Source organism: Rattus norvegicus, chromosome 1 (assembly GCF_021556685.1).
Source record: "Rattus norvegicus strain SHRSP/BbbUtx chromosome 1, alternate assembly SHRSP_T2T, whole genome shotgun sequence".
Lineage (NCBI taxonomy): Eukaryota > Metazoa > Chordata > Mammalia > Rodentia > Muridae > Rattus > Rattus norvegicus.
The window spans coordinates 147,659,902-147,685,312 of NC_141534.1; the positions used below are offsets into that span (position 1 = coordinate 147,659,902).

Genomic DNA, 25,411 nt, shown 5'->3' on the forward strand with positions numbered 1-25,411 from the left:
CGGTGGCCCCTGAAGCAGAATGGCTACGTATCCTTGAACAAGTCCCTTCCTTTCCCTGGACGGGCTGGCTGGGTGCCCCTGCGGTCGCGGCCGCGCATGCTCTTGGACGGGCGGTACTCGGAGCGGGCGGCGGGCGGCGGGCGCCCCAGCTGCTTTGCATTGACGCCAGCAGCCGCTGGAGGTCACCGCTGGGGGCTGGGCGCGGCGAGTTGCCCGCAAAACGCGGTCCGGAACTCGGAGCGGGAGCCTCGGACGCTCAACTCCCGGCTCGCGCAGCCGCTTCGGCGTTTCTCGACGGCGCGGCCCGACCGGAGCCGAGGCGCTCTCTCCTTCAGCGCGCCGGGCCCCAGCGTCCTCCCCGTAGTAGCTCCGAGTGCGGGCGCCAAGGGTTGGGCTCCCCTACGGTAGCCCGACTAGGGGTGCTCAACCAGCCGCCCGCCGGGCTGAAAAGCGGGCACCGCCAGGCGAGCGCCCGTTTCCTCGAGAGTCAGACGAGGCGAGGGCGGCGGTGCAAACGCGGCGCGGGCCCGCGGCTCCCGGTGGCGAGAGCGCAAATCTCCTCCCCCGACATTCCCCGGAAGCTCGGCGGCCGCGGCGCGCGCGGCGATGTGAGGGAGACGGCGGCGGCTCCCGCCTCAGGAAGGGCATGTTCGGAGGGGCGTCCGCGGCGCGCCTCCCGCCCCAGCGCCCCCTCCCCACGGCCGCTGCCGCCGCGCCCGCAGCGCGATAAAAGGGGCGGCCGCGCTTCCTGACGCGAGACCCGCGCTCGCCGCCGCCGCCCGCCAGCTCAGGCCGCGATGACACGGCGCCCGCGGCGGCCCCGAGGCGCCGGGCGGGCCGTTTGCTGACCGGATCGCGGCTGCCAGCCAGCGTGTCCGCGGTGCCGCCGCCGCCAGGATGGGCTGCGCCCCGAGCATCCACATTTCCGACAACCGAGTGTCGAACCCCAGCGACAGCGACGGCGAGGACGAGGACGTCCGGGTCCCCGCGCTGAGGTCTAGACAGCGATGGTCGACCCCGCCCGGGCTCGTGGAGCCTCAGCCTCGCGACAGCGGTGCCTCGAAGGTGAGCAGTACCGGGAGGGCAGGGAAATGCGGGGCCCGTGGGGCCCTCTAGGCGGCCGCCGTGGCGTTGACCGACGCTAGCCGCCCGCGTTTGCGGACTGTCGCGGACCGAGGCATAACGGGGCTCTGACGCAGCTCCGCCCGATCCGCGGCGTCCGTTCGTTCCCGAGCTGGGTCGGACGCCGCGAGTCAGTTTTCTCCCAGAGGGTGGGTGGGAGACCCCGGTGGGTGGGGGGACCCGGGATATTCTGGCACGCCCCTGACGTGGTAAACCAGGGTGCACTTTGCTCTTGCGGTTCCCAGAGTAGAGAGGCAAGGGTTGTCGGCTCTGGCAAGGGTCTTGGATGCCACCAGTTTCCTCCCACCTCGCCCCTGCCTAGCTTATCCCAACCTCCGTCCCCTCTTTGCGCAAGCAGTTTCACTTTTCCACTTCTTTGGGGCCATTGAATTGTAACCTGGAACATAGCTTTGGCTTCACTGCGCGCGTTATCTGAAATTCAGATTTATTAGCATACGTGCGGTATTTAAAGCCTGTGTAGTTAGAAAATACTACTGGAGCCGTGATCTTTGAAGGATTCAGCAGGGCAAAGTTAATCTTTTATGGAGGCAGTCTGACTGGGACTTGCAGGGTTTTATTTTGTGTTTTGTTGTTCGCTGTGTGACTTCTTCGGCGCCTTTTGCCTCAGCTTTTATCAAAAGTTTCCAGGGCTAAGGTTTTCTGAAGGAAAGATAAAAAGTTCACAGAGGCACCCGCAGCAGCTTTCCACTAACATCTGGGATTTTGGAGTGACATCTCATGCGTTGTAAAACAAACTGGTATGCTTAGCTGCAGTGTTTGAACATGAATCTCTCGTTACTAGGAAGGTTTAAGTATTTTGCAATTTTTAAAACTACTGTTGTTTTCTGAGTACAGCAGACCCTCCCAAATTTGAGCTATGTAGTTGATTTACTTAACTGTCTTAAATTACTAGCAATCATAACAGTACCTTTTCTGTATGAAAGTGAAGATCTTGTTCAACTTTCCACACTGAAGTACTTGCTCTGCCATACCACTACTCTAAGTGAAAATTCAACCTTGTTCTGATTATCCAGAGTTGATCCTTCTGGGATTTCTTTAAAGAAACCTGTGATGGCTAGAGTTCAGACAGTCAGGCCAAACTGCTTTGAATGGCTACAAGAAGCTTATATATTAAGTCTAGCAGGCTTAAAAGCAAACAAGACTCTACAGATGAGGGTGAACGTGGGAGCCTTAACAACTGTCACATTTCTTACCCAATCTAGCATTGTTTTCTTTTTCATTAGCCAATATTAAATCCCGAAGCCATCCTTTCAGTGAGACACCTTTCTTCTTACAGGCGTTTTTGTGGCGGCCTGGATGTCTTGAACTTCCTATCAGGCATCCTGGAAACCTCTCTTGTGCATGCACAGAGTTCCCATCCCGAGTACTGCTGTGCCGACAGACCTTTTCCTGTGTCGGGACTTAGACAGTGCATTCATCCTGACAGCGGCTAGCCTCGTGGCATAGAATAGGCGCTAAAGAACTGTTGCCTTTATTTTTTCCTGTTTACTCATTCGTACTTGTGTCCATAGAACATTTAAGATACACTTAAAAATGCTATTTTAACATCTATCTACAAGAGTTGAATTACAAATTACAGCAGCACAACCAATAGAAATGGAAGGCCCTCCCATACTTTTTTTTTTTTCCTTTTCTTTTTTTCCGGAGCTGGGGACCGAACCCAGGGCCTTGCGCTTGCTAGGCAAGCGCTCTACCACCGAGCTAAATCCCCAACTCCCCTCCCATACTTTTATCCGAGAGTTGTCCATACTGATACTATATCTCAGTTACAGATAGGTGAATTTAGGCATATCTCGGAAATAGAGCAGAGCTAATTACAGCTTTTCTTTAGTTCAATTTTTAAAAATTAAGATATGCATGTACTCTGGAAACTGAAAATACCTATTAGAGAAGAAAAGTTTAGCAAGATCAAATTACAAGTTACTTGTTTCTTTATTAGTACATACCTTATGAGCCTATTCTAGTTCATTAAAAATTCTTGGAGCTGGGAGCTTGGTGATAGCTTGGGTGGTAGCATGCCTGTCATGCAGGAATGAGGACCTAGTTTGGATTCTCAAGACCCACATCGAAGTTGGCATGTTCCATAGCCCCTAGTGTTGGGGCTAGGTTTGCATTGGAGACAGGCAGATCTTCCGAATTGCTGCCCAGATGGCCTGTGCTGTCAGTGAGCTTTGATTCTGTGAGAGATCCATCTCAGAAACTAAAGTAGACGTGTGTGTGTGTGTGTGTGTGTGTGTGTGTGTTCATACTTTTAAAATGCAGTGATTCAGAGTATCCCTGAGAATTCAATGGAGGAAGTTTTATATCCCTATAACATACAATAAAGAGTTCCTCAATGTTGCTGAAAGACTGGTGATTGAATACATTTCAGATTGAACAGTGTATGGCCAATCAGCAGAGTCCCTCCCTCCCTCTTGTCCTCCCCTTTCCTCCAGCCTTTTCTCTTTTTTACACTGTTTTGCTCTGTTACCCACAGTGGTCTGGAACTTGAGGTCCTGCTGACATAGCTTCCCACCTTTCTGTAATCACCAGGTGGTGTCCCACGTGTTTAATCCCAGCCCTTGGGAGGCAGAGGCAGGTGGATCTGGGAGTTTGGGGCCAGCTTGGTCTTGAGTTCCAGGACAGCCAAAGCACCCAGAAAAACAGTCTTGAAAACAGCACTATACCTATATCTGTAGATATCTCTCGTGCTCTTCCAAAGGGTGTTTAGAGCTGTATTTCCTAGACCTCTTTGGCTATCCACCCCTTCCTCTGGGTTCTGTTGTAGGCCAACCATGCTAGGCTCTGAATCCTTCCATGGGATAACAGTATTTAAGGTACAAGAAATACGCTTAACAGTAGGACTCAATGAATATGATTTAGTTTTCAATTCCAAAGGCATTTTAAGATCTGGTAATACACTAGGGAGGTGAGTGTATGAACCTATTTAAGTATTACTGAAAATACTCCGGCTGTTTGTTTATCCGGGAGTTATATAGCGTATGTGGTCACAGATAATGAATGCTGTGTTCAGCGTGAACACTTAGGCTTTTATTTTTAATCCGTGTGAGTTTCGACTAAGATTTCAATATTGTCTTGCCAGTTTTTAGACTGACTCTGTTTCCCCTTTGCTTAGCTGGGACTTGAGGTACCCTCAAAACATTTGTGCACAGGGAAAGGAGTGCTAGAGATCTATTCATAGACACCCAATGGGCTGCTGCTGCTTGGCGCCTCTACTCTCAGCCCTCCTCACCAGTGCTGCTCAGTCTGCTTGCTGTCTCTTAGGCCTTCTATAAACAGTTGTTGAATTATAGGATTGAGTGAAACAGGCTGTGGAAGTGCAAAGTCTTCCCTGTTCATGGAACCAGTTTTAACCAGATTGGAGGCTGTGAAGTTCAGACTGCTTTTGTGGGAGTCTCTGTTATTGTTCCCCAGAGAATTTTTCCCAGGGGATAAAATATATCCATGCTGATGAGCATTGTCGGCCTTTGGGGTTTTTATTTTTTGTTTTGTTTTGTTTGTTTGTTTTAAGATAGGGTCTTAGTATGTAGCTCTGGCTGTCCTAGAACTCACCATGTAGACCAGGCTGTCCTTAAACTCACAGAGATCCACTTGCTCCTGACTCCTGAGTGCTGGAATCAAGGGTGTGCCTCACCGCCCTTGGCTGCATGTTGGCTTTTACAGTTGTGAGGATAGAGAAGCCGGTGGGCAGTATGTGGCTGCATTCTCACTGGGACCAAACGTTAGTGTCATGGTGTCATCATCAGAGCACACAGGAGTGGAAAGGTGCTCCTCTGATTCCTCTTTTCTCCTCTTACTTTCCTCTGACCTCCCACTATCTTCTTTTCCCTCTTCCAGTCTTTCTTGTTTCTTGCACCAACTCCCTTCCTCCATAGACTGACTAAACTAGCCGTTTTTGTCAACCAAGGTAAACTGGTCTCTTAGCTATAGAATAATTAATATCATCTGTACTAGAATAAAATGGGTTGCCTGATGTTAATTTATAAAAAAATTAATTACATCTCATGTTTGTTAAACGAAAGCTGTGTTTTCCTGGTGTGTTGCCTGATTTTTTTTTCTTCACTAGAATCACCAACAGTTTCCCTCTGCAGGTTTGTTGAGAAAGTGAGGTTTAACTCCGTGCGCTCCTGTGGTGTGATGAAGCCCTCACTGGAGAGCAGGGGCCGAGTTGCTCAGGTTGTGTTCCGTGGCTTTCCATGTGCAGTCTTTTGCCAGGCTTATCTATGAGGAAGTAAAAATAAAGTTTTCTTGAACTCTTGTTACATACATAAAGTGCTTTGCACCTCTGTCACCTATATCATAATATTTCAAAAACTTTTCCCACTCTCAGAGGGAAACAGTAACTTAGCAGAGTAACAAAATCAGATAATTTAGGCAAATATAAACACATATAAATTAAGGTCAGGCAACAAGCTTTACTCTAAAATGTGTATATCAAGTGACTGTAACGTGTGTGTGTGTGTGTGTGTGTGTGTGTAAATATAATACTTATTACCATAAATTTGCCTGTAATTCTTAAAGAGATAATACGTCAGAATCCCACAAACTTCCCTGAGTTAACCTTGACCTTTTCCATACTGTAGTAAAAGTTATGATGGGGCCTGTTGCTCTTTTTTTTTTTTTTTTGGGGGGGGGGTTCTTTTTTTCCGGAGCTGGGGACTGAACCCAGGGCCTTGCACTTCCTAGGTAAGGACTCTACCACTGAGCTAAATCCCCAGCCCCGGGACCTGTTGCTCTTGAAGTGGTCTGGGGACACTGGTTCTCCCTTACATGATTTATTCATTTGGATTGAATACTGAACCAGGGAGCGGTTCGTGATGCGAGGATGACATCTCAGAATGAAGACGTCTAAAGGACAGAGTATTTCAGAAAGTTAAAACAACAAATAAAATTAACGAGCAGAAGTTAGGATAGGAGTAAGCCCTCAGCCTGGCCCAAGGTCAGTGGTTTCTCAGTGGAGTGAGATGACATAAGTCGAGCGACTCAGTTCTTTTTTTTTTGTTTTTTTTTTTTTTTTGTTTTTTTTTTTTTTTTTTTTTTTTGTTTTTTTCGGAGCTGGGAACCGAACCCAGGGCCTTGCGCTTGCTAGGCAAGCATTCTACCACTGAGCTAAATCCCCAACCCCGAGCGACTCAGTTCTTAGAGTGCCAACCGACTGTTTCTGTTAGTAACCCCTGTCGTTTCTGGATGCCTTGTACTTGTACTAGATGTGTTAAAGATGGTATCTCCTGGAATCCTTGCAACCTTGTGAGTGGCTCATGCCATTTTCTCTTTTGTCGATAAGGCACCAGAGCTTTGAGACTCACCCGGGGCCATGTAATCAAGCTGGGATCAGAACACACTATTCTTGGCTCTCAACTTCTAGACTGTTGCTCTCCTAACTGCCTATTTCATCCTCACCCCATGAACTGGCCTTTCATTAGGCCAGTGGTTCTTAACCTTCTGGGGGTCAAACAACCCTTTTACAGGGGCCACCTGAGACCATTGGGAAACACAGATATTTACATTACAACTCCTAACAGTAGCAAAATTACACCTACGAAGTAGCAATGAAAATAATTTTGTTGGTGGGTCACCACAAGGTGAGGAACTGTATTAAAGGGTTGTGAATTAGGAAGGTTTCGAACCATTGCATTAGGCTATAAATGAATTAAGTCACTTGTTGTTGTTGTTGTTGTTTGTTTGTTTTTTTAAGATCATTTATTTATTTAATGTGTTGTAAGCCACTGATATGGATGGCTAGGAACTGAGCCTAGATCCTTTGAAAGGTCCTGTGTTCTTAACCACTGAGCCCTTTCTGTGGCTCCAGTCACTTGAGTTTTAATCAGGTGTCCTTAATGTCTATTATCATGATGTTCTTAGGCCTTCACTTACTGAGGAAGGTGGTTCTGGCCCTACTAACTTCCTGTGTTTGTGGAAGTTGTTCAGTGCTGTCCCAGCTACTTACAGAGTCAGCCATCCTTTCTGCAGTCGTCCTCTTTGCCATCTGACAGCAGTGGACAAAACCCCTAGGGACTCTTTCCCTTCCCCCTCCTCAGGCTACGGAAGTCTTCCTTCCCTGGCTCCCCAGGAGCTGTGCTCCCTTTGACCTTTGCCCTGCCCTGCGTACTCCTTCTCCAGGCTTGCACGCAGGTATCCTTCCAGAGTTGCTCCAGGGCCAACCCAAAGGTTTCCAGGCCTTTAGCAGGGCTGCACTTAAAGGCCTAGAGGTGTTGCTGCCTGGGGCCTTCACCTGACATATAGGCAGCTTGAGGACAAGGGTGGTGTCCTATTTTCATGTCACATCCTGTGTACTTTAACGTTTTGGATAAATATGCTGTCTTTGAGGCTGCTAGGGCTTTTTCTTCACATTCCCCAGATCTATCTCATCTTATTGAAAGTTTACAAAAATTCTTAGGGTGTGTTGCACATGTTTTAATAATAATTAAAAAAAAAAGCCAAAATAGCCTTGAGCCGGTGATTAATCTGTCAGGTTATTAGTAAAACTTTTTCTCCAGTTTTGGCCATGCTCAAGTTGAGCAGTGGTTCTGGGTCTCCTCCTTCTGTTTGCCTTTTGTTCTGCTCTGTTTGGTAGGAAGTGGTGGGATATCATGGTAGAGCATTGTTTTGACAAGTTTGATGTTGCTGTTTCTCAGCTACAGGCATGAAGTGTAGCCTGCGCATCCACCCATACAGGAAGGATGTTGCAAGTTTCCCTGAATTTTGGTGTGACTTCAGAGGACTCGGGTGGGGGGCTCAACAACAGTACTCTTACTGTTTGGGCTGGGAACATAACTTCATGTTCCTTGAGCTCCTCTGTTTTCACTCTATTTCATCTCCTACATGGCTGCTTCAGCTCTTTCCCATTGCTAGTGGGATAGCCCGAAGCCTCTCCCATGCTGTCCTTAAGGTGTTTGAAATTGACAAGTCCTGATCAACTGTTAGAAGAACAGGGAGGGATAAGGCCATGGCTCCGTGGCTCAGCGGTAAGGCAGTTAGTTGTCTAGCGAGTGGCAGGATCTGGGTTCGCTCTCCACCAACTCTTCTCACACAGAGGAAGGATTGAAAGAGTTGAAGGAGCTTGGAACCCCATAAGAACAACATTGCCGGGGGCTGGAGAGATGATTTGGGGGCTGGAGAGATGGCTTAGCAGTTAAGAGCACTGACTGCTCTTCCAGAGGTCCTGAGTTCAATCCCCAGCAACCACATGGTGGCTCACAACCATCTGTAATGGGATCCGATGCCCTCTTCTGATGTGTGTCTGAAGACAGCTACAGTGTACTTATATATGATAAATAAATAAATAAATCTTTAAAAAAAAAAAAACAATGCCAACCAACCAGAGCTTCCAGGGACTAAACCACTACTGAAAGACTATACCTGGACTGACTTAGGGCTCCAACTGCATGTGTAGCAGAGAATAGTCTTGTTGGGGCACCAGTGGAGCCCCAGTGCAGGGGAATATGGGGGGCAGTAAGGGGGATGAATGGGGGGAATACTCATATGGGGGAGGAGGAGGGGGAGGGTTTGGGGGGGGGAGGGTAATGGATAGGAACCCGGGAAAGGGAATAACATTTGAAATGTAAGTAAAGAAATATATCTAATAAAAAAATTAAAAAAATAAAGAATACTTGCTGTCTTGGTTAGGGCTTCCATTGCTGTGAATAGACACCATGACCAAGGCAACTCTTATAAAGGACAACATTTATATGGGGCTGGCTTACAGTGTCAAGAGGTTCAGTCCATTATCAAGTCAGGAGGCATGGCAGCATCCAGGCAGGCATGGCATAGAGAAGCTGAGAGTTCTACATCTTCATCTAAAGGAGGCCAGCATCAGACTGTCTTTCAGGCAGCTAAGATGAGGGTCTCAAGGCCAACTCCCACAGTGACACACTTCTTCCAACAAGGCCACACCTCCTAATAGTGCCACTCTCTGGGCCAAACATATTCACCCAACACACCTGCCTTGTAGTGAGATTACTTAACATCTTTGAAAGAGTTTTATTATAACATGTAAGGACTATTTTCATTTCTTTCCCCTCTGTCAGTGCAGGTGATCAAACCTAGAACATTGTACATGCTAAGACAGACTCCTTCCTCCCACCCTCCCTTTTTTAAATGATAATAAGCAGCTAAGTAGCTACATTATATATATAATGTATATACATATATAAATTATTTTATTTACATTCCAGTTGTTGCCCCTCTCTCTGTCTCCTCTCCCAGAGTTTCTCATCCCATTCCTCCTACCTCTTGCCTTTGAGAGGGTGCTTCCCCCCCTCCCTCCCCCTCCAACCTCTCTCTTCTTTGGGGCCTCAAGTCTCTCAAGGATTAAGTGTAAAGTCTTCCATTGAGGCCAGACCAGGAAGACCTCTGCTGTATATGTGGTGGGGACCTGGCCTGTGTATGCTGCCTGGGTGGTGGTTCTGTCTCTGGGAGCTCCCTGGTGTCTGGGTTAGTTAAGACTGCTGGCCTTCTTTTTTATTTTTTCTTTTTTATTTTTTTTTTAATTTAGAGAATACTTTATTAGTTTTTGTAATCAAACCCACGTATATAAGACCTTACATATTTAATACAGTGTGTTACCCCTGTACAAATGGAAAAAACTTAAGTTCAACATTTCTAGACCAATATGGCTGTTAATTTCTGTACAGTGCCAACTCAACACAGTAAACGGGGATACTTTTTTCGAAAGTTGACAGCACAGGTAAAGTTTCAAAAAATTCAAATTATATATCTGTATATATATATTTATATTTATATAAAAAGACCAATAATAGCAGTGTGTTATGCATCAACAGCAGCAACAGCTTTTCCAGGTTCTGCAGTCATCTGAACAAAACTGTAGAGACATCCAGCACACTCCATTAAAAAAAAAAAAAGTAAAAAAACAAAACCCGAGAAAACAGCACAGTTCTGTTACTCTTGTGGTACCTGGCACCATTTTTTTTTTAAATTAGCTTCTCAATCATCATCTGGAAAGAAAACATTCTGAGCAACATCATTAAAAACAGCTCTGATAAAGCACGGTCACTACTACGTATCATAAAGCAGGTACAAGCTATTTTACATCCACAGAGGTATGATACAGTACTGTCCTACATCTATAATACTAGAGGATACAATTTAAAAGGCATTATTTGAGACTTGATTCTACTTTTCCAGCAGAGGGCCCAAAGGATGGTGTGACACAGCTTTGTAAAGAAACATACTCTAGACAGGATTTCCTTTCACTAGTGGCACACTTCTAAGGATTCATTCTCTCCATGAATGTCACTGCTGGCCTTCTTATGGGGCCGCCCTCCCTTTCAACTTCTTCAGTCCTTCCCCTAATTCAAAGATAGGGGTCCCTGACCTTAATCCAATGGTTGGGTGTAAGTAAGTATCTGTGTCTGTCTCAGTCAGTTGCTGGTAGAGTAGCAATTTTTTTTTTTGATTTCGTGTGTGTGTGTGTGTGTGTGTGTGTGTGTGTGTGTGTGTGTGTGTGTGCGTGTGTGTTTCTGCACACCATGCAATGCATGGGAAGGTCAGAGGACAACTTATGGGTACTGATGTTCTCCACCATGTCAATCCCAGCAACTAAACTTAGGTATTCAGGCTTGGCAGCAAGTGCCTTTACCCACCGAGACACAGAGACAGATGAATTGCTCTCTGTCTGTCTTTTTTAAAGATTTATTTAGGCTGGAAGTGGTGATGCACACCTTTAATGTTGACATTTTAGAGGCAGAGGTAGGCCTATCTCTGTGAGTTCAAGGAAGGTCTCAGTAAGCAAGTTACATAATGCATCTATGATGAAGGAAAAGTTGCTAAAATTCAACTAAATTAAAAATACAGATCTAACCAAAGGAGAATGAATAGCAATGCCACTAACTCAAAGATATTTGCAATGCATAATATCAATAAAGGATTGGTATTCAAAATATGTATGGAATTTCTCCAAGTCAATAAGAAAAAGACAGCTATTTTGAAATGGAAACTTCCTGTTTCTTTGGACAGTCGGCTGTGTTTTGCTGGGGCTATAAGGATGTTTTGCTAAATCAAACACATAGAAGACTGTTTTCCTGAAGCAGACACAGGTGAAGGGATGTTTTGCTGTAGCAGACATGTGAGAGGCCGTGTGATGAAGGAGTGTAAATACGACCCCACAGACAGTGGGAGCTCGAGCTTCGAGCTGGCTCTTCACAACTGCATGCGTGTGTTGGTTTGCTTAACATTTCGACTGCTAGCTCCAGAGAGAGACTCCCCTAAGAACTTCTTGTGAGATTCCTGCGGCTCCTTGCCAGTTCCTTGGCCCCGGGCCAGTTGGTGAGCCTTGCAGCTCCTTCAGGATTGACCTACTGTTGATGGTTGGTGCGCGGTGTCTGCCTGCAGAGAACAGGACTACAGCTGATGATTAGAGTTTGCTGTTTGCTGCAGGACTGAACTGCTAGTCTCCTGACAATGAAGATTGAGTTCTCCCCCAATAAAGATTGAGTTTGCCCCCAAAGAACTATATACCCATAAGTTTCCATATGCTGGGCCATACGGTAACTCTCCTTAATTTTTAAAGGTACCACCTTTATTTAAGTAAATGCATATTGCTTTGTATTATATTTTTCACTGAATCTGCATGTTTCTATTTTGTTAATTTATAAGAACACATTTACTGTCTATACATACCTCACTAATATCCTCTATAATTTCATAAATGTCCAGCATTGCATCTGCTTACAGTTCTTTACTTCTTTAATCTGGAACATACACCTATTCCTAAGGAGACCCTATCCGTTATGCCTTGCGTTATTACTTTTATTCTACCTTCTGTAATTCTTTTTCTTTCTTTCTTTTTTTTTTTAGAAACTACCTTCTAATTCTTTGTATGTGCAGTATAGGCATGTGTGTGTGTGCTGGTGTGCAAGGCTTTGTGTGAGCAGACTCACTCTGAACACTTTGTGAGTCATTCCATCGAAGAAGGAAGAAAGGCCTCTCCCTGAACTTGGAACTTTTTTAGCAACCAGCAAGTTCCAGCAATCCTCCTGTCCCTGCCCTACATGGTGCAGGTTTACAGCATGTGTGAGACATCCCTAGCTTATGTGGGCACTGGGATCTGGATTTGGATCCTCATAGCTGGCACAGCAAGTTCGAGCTCTCTTTAGCCCCATACCTCTCTAGTCTTATAAATTGGAAGTTGTATCTAAAATAGGTTCAAGTTAAATATTTTGTTTAGACCGTATTGTAGGTGATCCATGAATTATATAAGAAGGCAAAGTCTGATTGAGCCATTAGTATAGATGCCCAGGTCGAACAGCTTAGTGTGGCAGCTGTGTATCCTTTACTGTTGAGTCCTGTTCCTGGTCCGATTTGTATAACTGCCCCTAAAGACACACTTATTAAAGATGTGGTCGGTGGTGTCTGGTGCTCTCGAGAAGTGACAGAACCTGTAGGAGGGAAGGATTTAGGAGGAAAGTAGACAGTGAGGGGTGCCCTTGAAGGAGATATTGGACCTCAGCCTTCCTTTTCTTATCAGTTTTTGCCTCTCAGTGGTGAACAGTGTGCTCTTCCTCTGCCCCATCAACGTACAGCCTTACCCCTAGCCTACAAGTGGTAGTGCCAACCGGCCATGAATGGAAACCTTTCAAACCATAAGCCAAAGTAATCCTTCCACCATAAGAGTTCTTTATTTCAAGTATTTTGTCACAGTGGCACTTGGCACTATGTGAATGTTCTCACCAACTCTTCACCTATGGCCTCTGCCTTTTCTTTAAGAAGGAATTGATAAATTCTTATCTAAAGTAAATCTGATTAGAGTTCATGAATGTTTCTTTAATTCGATTGCTTTTCTATGTATGTTCTCTTTTATATTTTATATTTGTGTATGCATATTATTCACATTAGTAATACATTTTATTTTTCCCAGGAGTGCACAGACATTGTAAATTGAAATAATGTTGCTGTCTTGGTGCTGGGAAGGTTGTAAGTACTCTACCATTGACCTATATCCCCAGACCTACATGCAGAGTTTGAGTAAAGACTTATGCATGGCTTTGTGTCTTGGCTTTAAAACTTAGCAATAAATTGCAGCTATTTCCTGTGGCATTGTTTCTTTGTAAGCATAGCTTATGATCTGATACTGCCATGGACGGCTCTTCATACCTGTGGTCCTTTTCTTGGGTTTATTCTTAGATGTTTCAATCTATCTTCATTTCTTTTCTTTCTTTCTTTTTTTTTTTAAGAGCTGGGGACCGAACCCAGGGCCTTGTGCTTGCTAGGGTCTACCACTGAGTGAAATCCCCAACCCTCTATCTTCATTTCACAATGAATTTTGTTAGGTCAAATTTTATAACATTTTGGTGCAGCCTGATGAAAAACTTTACATTTTATTTAAAAATTGTATTTGTCAACTGAGATGAGTTATATTTTATTGGATTATTTCATTTTTATAAGAAATTTATTCCTTAATAGAACCTTTGGCTTGAGAGGAAACTGAAACTGTACAGTGTTTAGAATCACACATGTCCAGAATCACATTGCATGTAATGAGGAGCTGGGGTTTACATGACACTCTGCCTGGTGCCCCCTGGTGCTTTGTGTGTTTGTGGGAAATGGACCAAGACAGTTATCCCCTCTCTCATTTCTTTAAAAACATTAGGGATTGAGGATAGGATGTCAGGCACATGAGACAGACACTCTGCACTAGCACCCCTAATAGGCCAGGTACTGTTCTAGGTCTTTTTTGAAACAGGGTTTCTCCTTGTAGCTCTGGCTGTCCTGGAACTCACGCTGTAGACTAGGCTGGCCCTGAACTCATAGAGATCCACCTTCCTCTGCCTCCAAGTGCTGGGATTAAAGGCCTGGGATTAAAACACCATCCTGCACGTTTTTTTTTTTTAAAGCAATGTGAAGATGAATAGCATAATAAAGTCAGAAGAAGACGGGTTTGCCTCCCTACCCCTGATTCTGCACTGTTTGAGTTCTAGCTCTGGCTTATTTAACTGTAGGGTGGACAAAAGCATGCAATTCTTCTGTGAGCCATAGTTTCCTGTATTAAAATGCAGTGTGAGAGAGGGTGTGGGGACATAGCTCTGATCCGCTACACTCCGTAAAGCAGCAGACGTTTATCTGTGTGCATAACCCACTGTTGTCAGCCAGTGAGTCAGTGGAGAAGGATGCTCGACTGCAGCCCTAGTGCTGCCCAATATTCTGATAATGGGAATGTAAACGAAGATGTGCTGGGGTCTGGCTTGTAAGGCAAAAGTCATTTCCAGCAACAATAACCGTGCTAGCCTTGAGATGCCAGGACTGCTTCTGCAGCGTAGGCTGACTTCATGTCTCACAGCCAGTCCCTGGGGATCACATGGGCCTGTTTCTGTGGAATGAGCTTGGTTATGACTTCCTGACGTGGAGGTGGCCTTTGGTCAGGGCAAGTGTTAACTGAATGGGTTCTATCAGTGCACGGACCCTCGGAAATCAGGATAATGTACCTGTCCTGCTGCCAGGTCCCAAGCAGGCCTCCAAGTGTGTCATGGGGGTTGTGCCTGACATTTCCCTGCCAGGCTGATTTGGAGTCAGCAGTTTCTAAGTGGTAGCAAAGGAGGCTATTCTGCTTCTCAGCCACCATGGAATGAGCAGTTTTAGTAGGATGTTCCTATCATCAGCTGACGTGGACTCAATCCTGGAACTGTGAACCAACTTCAACACTTCCTTCGTTAAGGTGTTTTTTATGTGTTTTGATACAATGACAGGAAAACCAACATGGACGTAGCAGCTTTTGCCCCAGTGATGTAGGTTTATCACCTTCTGGGCACATGGGTGTGTTGTGTTTGAAGAACTTGGAAGCATGCTCCAAGAATTGGCAGCACTCAGACCCGTGCTGAAGCAGCTAAGAGGTCTACATCTGGATCCTTGGGCAGCAAAAATAACCAGACATCGGGCCTGGCTTCAGCTTTTGAAACCTCAAAACCCATCCCCAGTGGCCCCACCCTTCAACAGGGTCCCGCCTAATCTTCAAGTAGTGCCACTCCCTGGTGACTAAGCCTTCAAATATATTAGCCTATGGGGGCCATTCTTACTCAAACCATCTTCCCTCCCCTCCTTTCTCCTCCCCTCTTCTCTCAGAGAGGAGCTTGAAACCCTTTAGTCACAGGTTGGCTCCCCTGGCAATGAGCTCCTTGTCTAAGGACTTTTCAGCTCACATAAAATTCAGGTGTAATTGTAAGAGGCTCATTATGAATAACACAAAACATTTCTTATAGCTTTATTTTTATTTTTAATTTGTATCAAATTGGGACACACACTCATATCCCAGCTGGTCTTTAATTTAGGTCTTCTCACCTCAGGTTCCTAAGTGCTGGGATGAAAGGTCTTTGTTGCCACATCTAACTCTTTGCCTTTGCTTTTATTTTCCTGGAGCTCCTCCAGAGCTGTTACAGGACAAAAGGCCAACCCAGTGTAACAGAGCCGTAAGGCAGCGGCTGCGCTCATCTCACTGTATTGCTGCTGTGCTTTGCTATGTCTGTAGTTTTCACTTGGCTGTTTTTGAGCTCTGGGAGATATACCACAAATATTGTTTGTCTTGCTCTGAGACTGTTTCCAGATCACAGTCCTCTCTTATGAAAGGGCATTGGTGCCAACACCGTAGACAGCAGGTCTGTCAATGTTCAAGGCCCTCGTGCATGTGTTCTCTCATACACTTTACATCTAATACTGTGTAAGTGCTGTGCAAATAGTTATTATTTGTCTAGGGAGTAACAACAAGAAAGAAGTCTGCATATGTTGAGTACAGGTACATTTTTTTCATGTGTTTCCTACCCATGGTTGTTTAAATTTGCAAGTTTAGAGCCTACAGGTATAGGGAGCACCAACTGTAAGTTGATCAGGATTTTTCTGAATGCTGGTGAGGCCAAAGGAGGAGCTTGTGTGCCACTGTAGCCTGGCTTAGGTAACTGAACGAAGGCAAAGCTGTGGGTGTGCTGGCCTCTGACAAGTAATATCTTCTGCCTTCTACACTTGCCTTATGTTATTCAACAGGCAGCAATGCCAGCTCTCTTGTTGTCCAGTTTGAGAATCCCTAGGTCGGAAACAAGATGAGCCTGCCTTGCACAACTATGTGCAGTGGCCCGGAGTTAGCCTCCATGATTGGCAGCAGTATTCTTGGAGAGTAGGCAGTTGCAATGGGAGCACACCTTACAGGAAGAAGGAATGCGGCCAGAGAGGCCAGTGTTGCCCTGTATTGGGGTTTATGCCTCCCAGTGCTTTCAGTTTAAGAATTAATTCCCCTTCCATAAGTAATGGTCATCACTCCTTATAATGACTCTGAAGCAGTTTGCATGTTGGGTTGCTAGAGGAACTTTCCATTTAGTCTGCTTGCTAAGAGAAGACTGGATAATAACAAGGGAAAATTTCATCTGCGTTTCACATAAAAGGAGTGTGTATCCCAGTTTGACCTTTCTTCTTTCTGAGGAGTACCTTAACCCTCCTAAAACCTACCCAGTTGTTCTCTTTCCCTCCCCTTCACTTCTCTCTCCCCACCTCTTCCTCTCTCTCCCCTGGTGAGCGCTATATCCCCAGTCCTCCTTTTCATTTTGAGAAGAGCCTCACAAGTTGCCCAGGCTGGCCTTGAATCTACTGTGTAGCCCAGGCAAGTCTTGAACTTGTGATCTTCCTCTCTTAGTTCTAAGGGTATCTAGGATTGCAGGTCATTACCTCTTATTTTAAAAGAACTTTCATAGCTATTGTCTGAGGCTTTTGCATCCCAGTGGCAATGTCACTGCATGCTGTGTTCTAGTTGAATCTGCAAACTGTCACTTAGAACAAATTATCTAATCTCATGCATCTTGTTCTTTACCTGGTAGGCTAGGCAGACTGTCTTGGTAGATCAAACAAAACACCAAGGAGTCAGCCTTGATAGACGCACCCTAAAATTTAAAATAGATGTTCTTCATTCATGGGTCCCTCTTTTAAAAGTAGATTCCGGAACCAAGGCTCCTTCTATCAGTGGTTCAATCAACTTCAATACATGGGTCTCAAGGTCACTCATGTCTCTCTTCATGGGCAAACTCCACAGGGAAAGCATGGAGGTCATGGGAGAGAGGTTTTCCAATGGTGGGGAAAGGTCTGTGTTGTCCATGTTTGTTGGTCACAGCCATACTTCACATAACCAAAAGCTAGAAAGTGCAGTTTTGCCTAGTACCCAGGAAAAGGAGAAACAGGGTTTGAAGGGGTAGCATGTATCATTAAATTTACTTCATTGCTTAATAATTTGAGGTTATTTATTTTTTAACTTGCAACTACAAGTTTCCTGACTGGAACATTATAGGGAAAAGATCAGGGAGAGGGAGAGGATAGAGCCTGGTTGTTCCACTAACATCACTTCCTGTGATGGTCTTAGAGCTTGCCCAACTAGGGTTTGGTTGATGCTATCTTACACTTCTTCAAACTCTGGAATTCCAGGTAGGATGATGGCACCTTTTCCTCCTCCTCCTCTCCCTCCTCTTCCTCTTCTTCCTCTTCCTCCCCCTCCCCCTCTTACAAGTTTATACAACGATTTCTTTCTGAATTGAATGATATGAATTTCTTTTTTCCTTTTTTTTTCTTTCTGTTTTCGGAGCTGGGGACCGTACCCAGGACCTTGCGCTTGCTAGGCAAGCGCTCTACCACTGAGCTAAACCCCCAATCCCTCTTTTTTCCTTTTAAAAGGTCTCAGGCTAGCCGTTTGGGTTGCCTGTTCTAAACTGTTTGGAATGGCTTCTGGTGTTTGTTGATTTTCTAGCACATCCAACTTGAGAAAAATGGTACATGACTTTTCTGAAAGGACACTGACAGAATTATGTGGTGTTCATTAAGTTCATTGGAAATAACCTGGTAAGTATTTAGGGAACTGTTGCTCAAGAAGCTTCTTGCACAACTGAAAGCTGTTGGCATAGCACACGGACACCTCCTCCACCTTTGGTGACAAATGTAAACTGTGGAAGTTGAGCGTGACTCACGTCTATCAGAATGTGGAGAACAGCAGAGGGGTGAGATCCTCAGTACAGAACTGCTCTAGAGCTCTTACAGTCTGTGGAGAGCGCGGTTGGGGGATCAGGGCCAAGAGAGCACAAAGGTGGACTGATCAGTTAAGTCAGGAGCCAGGGCAGTGTGTGGAAATGCATGCCACACATGCATGGTTGCCTGGGGCTGGTCACATACCTGTCTGCTTCCCACAGCCTTACCAAATAAGAAAACCAGGAGTACTTAGGAGAGAAGCTTCTGGGCTAAGGACTAGAGGAATTACTCGAGCTCTTTTGAAGGGACAGGACTCTTTTTTCTCCCTTAATATTTTTTTATTGGATAGTCTTCATTTACATTTCAAATGTTATCCCCTTTCCCAGTTTCCCATTCATAACCCCCCTATCCTATACCCCTCCCCTTCTTCTATAAGGGTGCTCTCCCACCCATCTACCTACCCCTTCCCACCTCCCCGCCCTGACATTCCCCTACACTGGAGTCCAGCCTTGGCAGGACCAAGGGGCTTCTCCTCCCATTGGTGCCCAACAAGGCCATCCTCTGCTACATATGCAGCTGGAGCCATGGGTTTCTCCATGTATACTTTTGGGCTGTCGTTTAGTTCCTGGGAGCTCTGGTTCGTTGGTACTGTTGTTCTTATGGGGTTGCAAGCCCCTTCAGCTCCCTCAATCCTTTCTCTAACTCCTCCATTGGGGGACCCAGTTCTCAGTTCAGTGGTTGGCTGCAAGCATCTGGCGGAGCCTTTCAGGAGAGAGCTCTATCAGGCTAAAGGACAGGATTCTTAATAATGCTTCCTAATTAGTGTGCTGATGAGTGTATGAGGGGCTGAGGAAGCAGTGCCAGGGACATAGAGGAAGTTAGAGTTCTGCTGTTGTGGGAAGTTTGCATTGAGGTGCCATCCCACAAACTTGTGCTAAGCGTTATTTAAAGGGAACAGATAGTGATGTGCTTAAGAAGTACAATGCCCGAGAAGGTGGAACTGCGCAGTACTGTTAGCTGCACAGTGGCAGTGAAGACTGCCGAGGTCAGCTAGGCAGCCACAGAGGCCCAGCATCAGGCAAACCGACCTGTGCCCTAGACACCAGCACAGTGTGCTGTGGGTAGGGGAATGCACAGGCTTGAATTGCTTCTCCACCTGGGTGCTGGCTCCACAGAGGTGTTCCGTTTAGAAGATGCACCTATTAGTACACCACACCGAGGCTCCATGCACACTGTGTCTACTGAGTGGAGTGTAACAAAATGGATTGGGGTATGTTTTGATTACACACCACTTGTTTATATCTCAGTTTACCACTTTATACTTGTGGGATCTTTGCAAATTACTTAACCTTTCTGTGCCCTAGATTTTAGTTCAGGCAAAAAAAAAAAAAAAAAGTCACCTACATCAGAGGAGTGCTATAAGGATTGAATAAAATTGATATTCTTCAAGCACACGAGTGATGCCTAGTACCTATGGAATATTCCTTGAGTATTACATATTGGTAGTTACATTTATTCATAGTGGTTCTTATCAATAAGAATATATATTTATAGACACACTCAAATATATATATATATATATATATATATATATATATATATATATACATATATACATACGTATGGGAGTGCTGTTGTCCTGTGAATCTTGAAGTTGCCTGGGAAGAACCTAGGGTAAAGAAGGCTAAACACGAGGCACTGGGATCTTTAACAGAACAGGTGGCCCAGAGGTCAAGTGACATGGTGACACTGTTGTGTGATATGGTCCCAGAAGGCTGGGATGGCAGGGCTGTCTGAAAACTAGAGTGGGGCAACAAGGAACACCATCTTCAGAGTAGGCGTCTGGAAGAGATGGCTTTGGAGTCCTGTTGTAGAACTTAATTGGAAGCCTATGTGTGTAGTAGCCTAGTCACTGTGTCATGACATTGTAATACTGGTTAATTCCTGTTCCAATGTTTTTAGAATTCTAGTCTCAGTCTGCCAGGACCTGCTGTGGTCAGCCAGCTTCTTTGATTCCTTCTTTCTTGTTGAACCTTGGCTAGTCTGCTCTCTTCCAGACACTTTTTCCAAGTCGTCCTCTCCCTCCTCTCCCAGTGCAGCTGGTGCAAGTCAGAGTCCTAGCTCTACACACCGGGTCTTAGCCCCACTCCTAATAAAATTCCCGTGGGAACATCTCCAGCCTTACCATTCCTATGCCCTGTCATCTCTGGTCTCCACACATTTGAGGTCGTCTCATCTCTGTGTTTGCTAACTACTGTTCTGACCTTAGACCTGAAGACTGAGGGGACTTGAGTTCGTCCCTTTTCCTGACTTGTGCTTGAGTCCTTCACGTCTGTATTCATCCCACCCCACCCTATCTCATCCTGCCCCTGCCTGCTAGGACACTGGTCTTTGCTGACTCTCCCTGAGGCCTGTCAGCCCCACTGTCTCCTAGGATCTGGCCTCCCTTTCCTTGCTGGAGTAATTAAGTACCTGCCCACTTCAGTGAGCCTGTAAGACTACACGAGCATGTCTTCCTCCTGTCTAGCCTGCCCTTCCTCTTCAGAACCTTCTGTCCTAGCCGTGAACACACTCAAGGGACATAGTTTCAGTTCTGCAAGAGAAGAGAGGCCAGAAAGATGGCTCAGCAGACAAGGATGCTTCCTGCCATTCTTGATGACCTGAGTTTGATCCCTAGAACTCACTGGAAGGAGAAGACCAACTCCCACAAGCTGTCCTAAGAACTCCACATATGCTGTGGTAGGCACACACAGATGTGTCCCACCCGTGAGTATATATTAAATGTTTGTTTTTGTAGGAAATGTTTTTCACACAGCTTGTTCTTTCTCCTCGTTCTTCCTGTTAGTTGCCTTTTGGTTTTGTTTTTTGAGTTGCATGATGTTTAGTTAGTATGAGAATATTCAAAGTGAAGAACGGTTGGAGAGTTGAATGCTAATTTTTATTTCATTAGTAAGGCAAAGGAAATCTACTCTAGTTCTCTTTTACCTGCTAATGTAAAATAGGTGGCATAAAAGCGGCTGTCAGAAAGTCCTTGGGCTTGTAGGTGATATAAAGTGACTTATAATCAGATACCACCCTTCTGTGTTTTCCTGTGACATAGAAATGACAGTTAAGTCTTTCTCTGTGATGACAGTTGTTGTTTAATAGCTTACGAATTGTAAAGTTTAGGAGGTGTGGGCGGTAAACACGGGATTTGTGTTGGCCAGTTTTCATCAAAGGTTTAGTTGTTCTCCAGACCAGGAGAGATTATCTTGTCTATTATAATAATAATCCTCAATAACCACAGAACAGATGTTGTCTGCTATTAGTAGGAATGTATGTGAGTGAAATTACTTGGGAAAACTGTTGGCATTATTTAATGAACTTCAGCACAGTTGTTTCCTCTCACCTACCAATTCTCTTTGTAGGCATGTGGGTAACAGAAATGTATAAATATGCTCACTAGAGAAATCACAGAGTAGAGTGTTAGTACACTGTCACTCATGCTAGTTAACAAGCAGAAAGAAGCACGTGATGAAGTGCCTTGTAACAATGGGAATGAAAGAACCTTAGTTACACAAAGGCATAGATGATTCCCTAAGCAGTGTGGAGTGAAGGAGGCCAGACAACACCTCGTGTCTTCTGTGATTTGGTTTATACACAGCTCAAAAGCTGGTGGGTGGTTTTGGGAAATCAAGAGGCTGCTGACTCTGGGGAGGAAGAGAGGGAGTGGTTTAAGAAGGCACAAGGGCTTTTGGGTTCTGGCAATGTTCCATTTCTTGACATGGCAGTAGTTATACACATGAGCCTAAGCCATAGTTTAGGACATATTTTTTAACTGTATATTAACCTCCAGTACAAATTTCTGTTGAAATCGTGCAGTACACACTACAGCTGAGCTGATTTCATACATATGTCCCTTCTGCTCTCAAACTCAGCTGGTCTGTCCTGATCATTTTTGTCCTGCTCCCACTCTTCCCTTGGGAAACATTCTCTGGTAAGCTGCCGCTTCCCATTTACTGCGATCTGTTTCCCTGCTCTATGTTTTATTGACACTGGAGCCCCAAAGGTACGTGTGTGTGTGTGTGTGTGTGTGTGTGTGTGTGTGTGTGTGTGTGTGTGAGATTTCTGGCTTCCTGATCTGTGAGCTCCAGGAAAGCAGAGAGGCTGCCTGCATGGGTTGTGCCAGTCACTGTGTCTCCAGGTGCTGTCAAGGTGCCTTGCTCAGATACTTGTCCAGGGAGCACTGTTTTTCCTCCACCTTTCAACCTTTAGTGTGGGGGACACAAGCTGGAAGGAGCATAAGCTGGAAGCCATATGACGCTGCCTAAAGTGTTTTTGAGAATATAGTCATTTTCATGCCTTAAACTGTGAGCTAGAGGGAGACTGAGTGAACAGCAGAGGGGCTGCACCATGAGTGTTCCATAACTTGGTTCTGTGTCCACTAGCATGTTCCTATCCTACGAAAGAATAATTTATATACGATGACTTCATTTGTTCTGCTTTTGCTCATGGCCATTCTAAGGTCAAGACTATTTTAAGCCTGAGAAATATGTCCTGAAAGTCAGCTCTAGAGTCCTTATTTTCTTTTTATTTAGTCTTGGCCACCCTTCCCAACTCCTCCCCTGAAAAAGTTTGTATCATAACTATTCTCTAGTTTGATTTTTCTTTGCACTTCTGTTTTCTTTTTCAATTAGATCTAGGAAAATGGCACATTCTCATTTACTGTCCTCACTTAAGAGAATTAGGCCAGGAGACTGTTCCAGCTAGCGCAGTAGGAAAAAGATCTTTGGTATTTAGATTGCTTTCTTGGGTGGTTTTGTGGGGTTTTTTTCCTTGTGTGTGTGGTTAGTCAGGTCTGGGACCAGGTGGTACTAGTCCATCTCAGCCTTACCACTCCCTACTTTCTGACTTTTGGCAAGTCATATAACCCTAACTTTCTTTTTGTAAAATCAGGTAGTTACTAAGATAATGAATTAACTTTAATGGTCTGCTGAATGTATAAAAATTGTAAAAACTTAAGAAAGTTCAAACTTTATTGTTTTCTAAGCAGATGATTCAAATATATAATATTGGGACTAGAGGTAAGTCTCAGTGGTTAACAGCACTGCCTGTTCTTGTGGAGAACCTGAGTGTGGTTTCTAGCACCCACACAATTGCTTATAATAGTTTACAACTCTAGTTCCAGGGGATCTGGTGTCCTCTTATGCAATACCCATTTTATAATGCACACTTTACCAGTGGAGGATGAAGACAGAAGTTACAGCATATTTATCTATAATTATCTGTATTGGTTCACTGCATCTTCATTTTGCTTTGGGAACAAAGGATGGGGAAGTAGAGAGATAACTTTAGAGGACCTGATCTTCCTAATAAACAATTCCCAAAGAAGAGCCCGTCCTGAGCTGCAGCCAGAGCTGAGGATATTCAGTGGAGCCTTGAATTCTTACCAGTTCTCCAATTCTTCAGCAGTTTCTTTTCTTTTCTTTTCTTTCCTTTTCTTCTCTTTTCTTTTCTTTTTCTTTTTCTTTTTTTTTTTTTCGGAGCTGGGGACCGAACACAGGGCCTTGCGCTTGCTAGGCAAGCGCTCTACCACTGAGCTAAATCCCTAACCCTCTTCAGCAGTTTCTTACAGACCTGCTTCATAGTAAAGACCACACTAAATAACCTTGTGTTTCTTCAGTAGGAAAGGGGTAAGTGACATTGTTTTTCAAGGATAGGAAATTATATTTACATTCAGCTCTGGCCGTAGAGGCCTTGATGGATAGGTAAGATCTGGAGGGCAGTAAGATGCATTGAAGAGAACCGGGTTCCCTTTTCTGTCCCCACAACTGCACTTGAACCAAGACTCTGACTCCTTTGAGTCAGCATACCAATCTCCTCCTTGGACTTGAACTCAGAACACCATGCCCAGCCTGGGTGGGTTGGCATTCTTTCCTTCCCCTTCCTCTCTCCCCGTACCTTTTGGAAAGCACAACATTTATTGAGAGGGAGCAGGGAGAAGTCTTAAATGAATTGTGAACTTTGTTTTCTTTATAAAATGGAGACAAGTTGAGAAGTTCTAGTTTATATAGTTTTTTTGTTTGTTTTTGTGTTTTAGTTATTGAGACAGGGTTTTTCCATGTAGCTCTGGCTGTCTTGGAGCTTACTCTGTAGACCAGGCTGGCCTTGAACTCAGAGATCCTGCCTCTGCCTCACTAGTGCTAGGATTAAAGGCCTGGGTCTCCACACCCAGCTTTTATAGTTTTGAGGTAATGTGATGAATTATACTTTTCCTAAGAGATATGAGATTGACAAATATTAAAGAGTGAGTTTTTATTAGCTCCTCCATCTATTCCTTTAACAACCTAGTATATGCTTTGGCAAGAATAAAGATATTTAAAGATTGTTATTTATTATTTTGAAATATTTTATTGTATAGAATTTATAATAGTCAATATTTGTAATATAAAAATTATTCCCAAATATATTGGCAAAGCAGTAGTAACCACTACCTTTCAGTGTTTGTAGGTCAGGAATTTGAGAGTTGGCTAGCCTTGGATTCTAGCTCTCAGTCTCATAATGTTGCTATCAGTTGTTGCCTAGAATATAGTTAGCCTTGGTTTGGTGAAAGGATTTTACTTCTAAGGTAGTTCACTTGCATGCCTGGCCAATTCGTACAGGACTCTGGGGGTGTGGTGTGGGTCCAGTTTCTGTTCCTGTGGACCAGATTCTTAGACTGCTGCATAAGTGTCCACATAGCACAAGCTTGCCCAGGGGGAAGACCGAGACAGCTGAGAAGTTTGACATCAATTTTAATGTATTCTATGTTCACATAGATTCGGGGATAGGATCTACCTCACAGTGTCTTGTAATAGGGGCTGGAGAGATGGCTCTGTAGTTAGCGGTCACTGGTTGCTCTTCCAGAGGACCTGGGTGTCTGCTCTAGCACCCACATGACAGCTCACAACCACCTGTAGTCCCAGCTGTAGGCATGCAGGTGGTGCGCAGACACACGTGGTGCACGGATACACGTGGTGCGCAGACACACGTGCAGACAAAACACCCATACACAGAGCATTTCAATTAAAACACGTTTTAAAAAGAGAACTTCTGCTCTTTTAGAAGACTCCAGTTCATTACCCACGCATGACCAGTGGTAACTCTGGCTCAGGAGGATCTGAGGTCTCTGGCCTGTCGGGCATTTTCTTTATTGATGATGAATGTGGTCGAGCCACACTTGGTCAGGTACAACTGGGCAGTAGAAGAAAACAGAGTAAGCTATGAGGAGCAAGCCAGTAAGCAGCACTCCGCTGCGACCTCTGCCTCCAGCCTCCTGCCTTGCGGCCCTGTCCTCACTTCCCTGAAT

General features: G+C 44.9%; 1 protein-coding gene across 8 annotated transcripts in view; it reads left to right on the forward strand.

The window, feature by feature from the left end:
• Window positions 1–283: 283 nt before the first annotated feature.
• Window positions 284–25,411, forward strand: part of Pde8a (phosphodiesterase 8A) — a 123,417-nt gene continuing 98,289 nt past the window's right edge. For 3 of the 8 annotated variants that reach the window (XM_087557998.1, XM_087558006.1, XM_087558026.1), the window contains exon 1: window positions 284–1,065. In XM_087557998.1, the coding sequence (XP_087414124.1) occupies window positions 898–1,065 (168 nt within the window). In that variant the 5' untranslated portion in view covers window positions 284–897. Of the gene's footprint in view, window positions 1,066–13,023; window positions 13,075–25,411 lie in introns of those variants that run through there. The other 5 variants (XM_087558002.1, XM_087558005.1, XM_087558018.1 and 2 more) reach the window with 3 other exon arrangements.